General features: G+C 28.9%; 1 protein-coding gene across 4 annotated transcripts; it reads left to right on the forward strand.

Annotated features, from left to right (window-relative positions):
- Positions 1 to 352: 352 nt before the first annotated feature.
- On the forward strand, positions 353 to 3,290 carry LOC129876397 (uncharacterized). Of its 4 annotated transcripts, none has more exons than XM_055951829.1 (3): positions 353 to 1,087; positions 2,448 to 2,547; positions 2,993 to 3,290. In XM_055951829.1, the coding sequence occupies exons 1-2, from the start codon at positions 557 to 559 to the stop codon at positions 2,532 to 2,534; spliced, it is 618 nt and encodes a 205-aa protein (XP_055807804.1). In that variant the 5' UTR covers positions 353 to 556; the 3' UTR covers positions 2,535 to 2,547; positions 2,993 to 3,290. The 4 variants fall into 4 exon arrangements, with proteins under 4 accessions (XP_055807804.1, XP_055807805.1, XP_055807806.1 ...); XM_055951830.1 differs by having other exon boundaries at positions 3,026 to 3,289; XM_055951831.1 differs by lacking the exon at positions 2,993 to 3,290 and adding an exon at positions 2,954 to 2,970.
- The last annotated feature ends 270 nt before the right edge of the window (positions 3,291 to 3,560 follow it).

The following is a 3,560-nucleotide window of genomic DNA, read 5'->3' on the forward strand; positions in this document are numbered from 1 at the left end:
ACTGCTGAGGCGATTTTATTCATCTTTTGTTATTGCTTTTACACTTTTTATCTTTTTTTCTGTAAAAATATAAAGAATAATTAGTGCAAATTATAATTGAGGGTGAGAAAAAAATAGTATATATGAAAATTGATGATGATTTTTAAAGAGTATCTCGACCATTTATTATTTTTTATATTGTTATCTTTTTTGAATAATAATTATAATATTTTTTGTATATTATTGGTATTCTATTTGAATTTTTTTGCTGAACTATTAAATTTGTTATTTTTTTATTTTTTTAAATGATAAAATTATAAAACATATAATATACACATCTCGTACATCCTTGCTTCGTTTTGTATAAAACGCATCGGTTGATGCCCCCCGCTATTTAAAACACCGACAGAGCCATTGCTCTTCAAAGACTTGATTGGTTTCTCTGCATGAAGTGATGTAAAGCTCTCTCCTTTTCTCCCCGTGAACATGAGTACCCCCTAAAAAAGAAAGTTGTCCTTCATTTTCCTCTTCTTTTTTTTCTATTGTCCAATCTTTTAAACAAAATAAAACCCCTCCAATGGCTATAGACCAAAGTAATTCCGCCACAAAACTTTCTCTATTTTTAACACCAAAAGCCATGAAATTAAAATATTCACCTCTTGATCATGATCATCATCAACATTCATCAGGTATATTAACTCCACCACTTCACACTAATTGTTTAGCTTCTGTTCCTTTCAAGTGGGAATTACATCCTGGTAAACCTAGACCTTATTGTACTGACATTATTATCTCTAACATTTTCAATGATCAAACCAAATGCTTAGAGCCACCTCCAAGACTTTATTACTTGGATAAAATTACCAAAATACCTTCCTCCTCTAACACTCATGTCCTTGAGAGAGGGCAATTTGGTACTTTAGTTCTTTACGAAAATAATATTAAGAAAGTGCATAGAAGAGGTCCTTACTGGTGGCAACGGTTTGTCAAACGGCGTGTTAGAAAGGAAACTGGTGTCGGTGGGGGTAATTTGGTCATTTCAACGTCCTCTTCAGATTGTTGTAACTCCTCCAGCCTCTCTAATGGCAGGTCTCACTCTCGCATTTGGGTAAGTCTTTTCAATTTTTTTTTTCGAAGTGTTTGATAAAATTTAAATAATAGAAAGTTGCGGGTTTTCAATTTATTGTTTCGACCTTTTGACTTTAGCTTAATACTCTTTTCGTTTATTTTATGTGCCTTTGTTTAAAAGATTGTAAAATAATAATTAACATGATGATTTAATACATTACTTTTATTAATTGATATTTATTACTTTCCCTATTTTAATTTGTTTGACCTATTTTTTTTAGTTCCATTAAAATTGAATGATGTTTTTTCCTTTTTAATATTTTTCTTAAATTTATAATTTTTCATGTGACATGTTTAAGATCACAGCATTAAATTTTTAATTTAGACGAGAAGTAAGGTTTTTTTTTTACTTTCTTACACTTCATGTCATGTCAAGTCAAAATAGGTCACTTAATTTGAAACCGATGGAGTATTATGTTTTGAAAAATAATTTGGAGAATAAGTAATTAATTGTTAAGAATAAAACATGAAAAAAATATTTGGTTAAAAGCGACAAATAAAAATAAAAATTTATTTTTGAAATAATGGACAAGTTAAAACAACAAAGAAATTATTAATGATAAGATACTAGTAATATTTTTTAATTAAATCGGCAGTGTTTATTAGTTAAAATAAACCAGCTTATGACTTTAGATTGAAATTTTTAATAATTAAATGTTGTTGATGTTTATCAATCAAATAAATAAGACAAAAAAAATAATCATACATTTGTTTGCTGAAATTACCAAAATACCCTCCTAACGCCAACGTCCACACCTACTAGCAATTGTCGGTTCGTTAATTCAATCCTGTTCACTACCTTAACTTTAGACCTTAAAATTAATGTTGCTTAATTATGTAATTTAGGAGTTTCACATATTGGTGTATGGTTTAGAAGGAGAAAAGTTCATAAATTTCTTCAATTACATGATGATCGATAAATTTATGATTATCCTTCTTCATTTAAATACATTTAATTTATTAATATACGTTTAACTCACACATCACTTGTTACATTCTTAATATTAAATCCTGTCTCGCGGTGTTGCATTTTTTCACTTAACATTCACCATCGAAACATTTCTAGTACTTCCATAAATCATTTGTGTATTATCACTACTAGAATATAAGAAACTAGCGATGGATAAAATTTCATAACTAAACAATAAAAATCTCATTCTAACCTTTTAGCTATGAGAAAGCAATGGATTATAAGAAAATTCATTTACCTAAGAGCTATTTAGCTATGAATTAACTAGAAATTACCGACTATTCCGTAGCTAGTTTCATATTTACTAATTATTTTTTTTCCATTTCCTTTTTGTTCCTTTTTAAAATTGATTCATCTTCAAAACATACAGGGTTCCATGTACGAGGGTTTCAAGCATGTCATACCTTGGAAGGGCAAAAAATCAGAGAAAGAAGTGCTCATTAAAACTCAAACCTGAAATGCTTTTTCTAGTAATATTCTAAAACTCCTTTGTAATATGTGATATATGTAGTATAGAAGCATGAATTGTATATGCTCCACCCCACCCCCACCCCACCCCAACGAGATGTAATCTACAATATTTGGTTTTAAGTAGTTGCAAACATAACGTATTATCAAATTGGTGTTGACTAATTGCTTTGACTTTAAAATGTGATATGGAATATATGCTAAGTCTGTTCCTCATAACTTTCTGAATAGATTGCATTTAATTTTAAAATACAATAAAATGATATGAATATTCAGCATATTCCCAAATAATTTTCAACAATGTTTTTGCTTATTTGGTCTATTGTTGTAATTTTGTTGGATTTTGAATCCCGAACTCGGAATTGACCTTTTGTTTTACTTTAAAGTTTGATTTATTTTATGTTACAGGTTATTGTTGGACTCATTTAACCATATTATTTTGATTAGATTGGACTTGTTTGATGGATTTAAATGATGCAGAGCTTATAGAAAAATTAAAGAGCATCTGTTCGACATATGGACAACTCGATTGTCTCTCATTGGCATCCCCAAGGGAGTGTGTGCGCAGGTTATGAGTAGATATGACCATTGCATTGCATTTCATTATATTATCATGTTAATTCTGATTTGAGCATCATTGTGTTAATGAGGTGGTACAACAATTAAAATGTTAATTCTGATTTGAGCATCATTGTGTTAATGAGGTGGTACAACAATTAAAATGTAGTTAGTATAATTCCACATGTGGCGTATGAAAAATGTGGTATGTACGCAAATTTTATTTCTATTTTATAGAGATAAAGACTGTTTTCGATAGACCTTCTGCTCAGATAAAAATAGATTTGAAAAGAATATACAATAATGAAGAAAATATAGTAATGAATTTCAATTGTACCAAAAATAATGAAAGAAAAAAATGGTATCAACAACAAGCAATACAATGACTGGAACAATGGAGATAACAAGTAATAATAAAACTAAAGAATAAGATATTAGAAGAGTAACAATATTAATA

This window comes from Solanum dulcamara, chromosome 12 (assembly GCF_947179165.1).
Source record: "Solanum dulcamara chromosome 12, daSolDulc1.2, whole genome shotgun sequence".
Classification (NCBI taxonomy): Eukaryota; Viridiplantae; Streptophyta; class Magnoliopsida; order Solanales; family Solanaceae; genus Solanum; species Solanum dulcamara.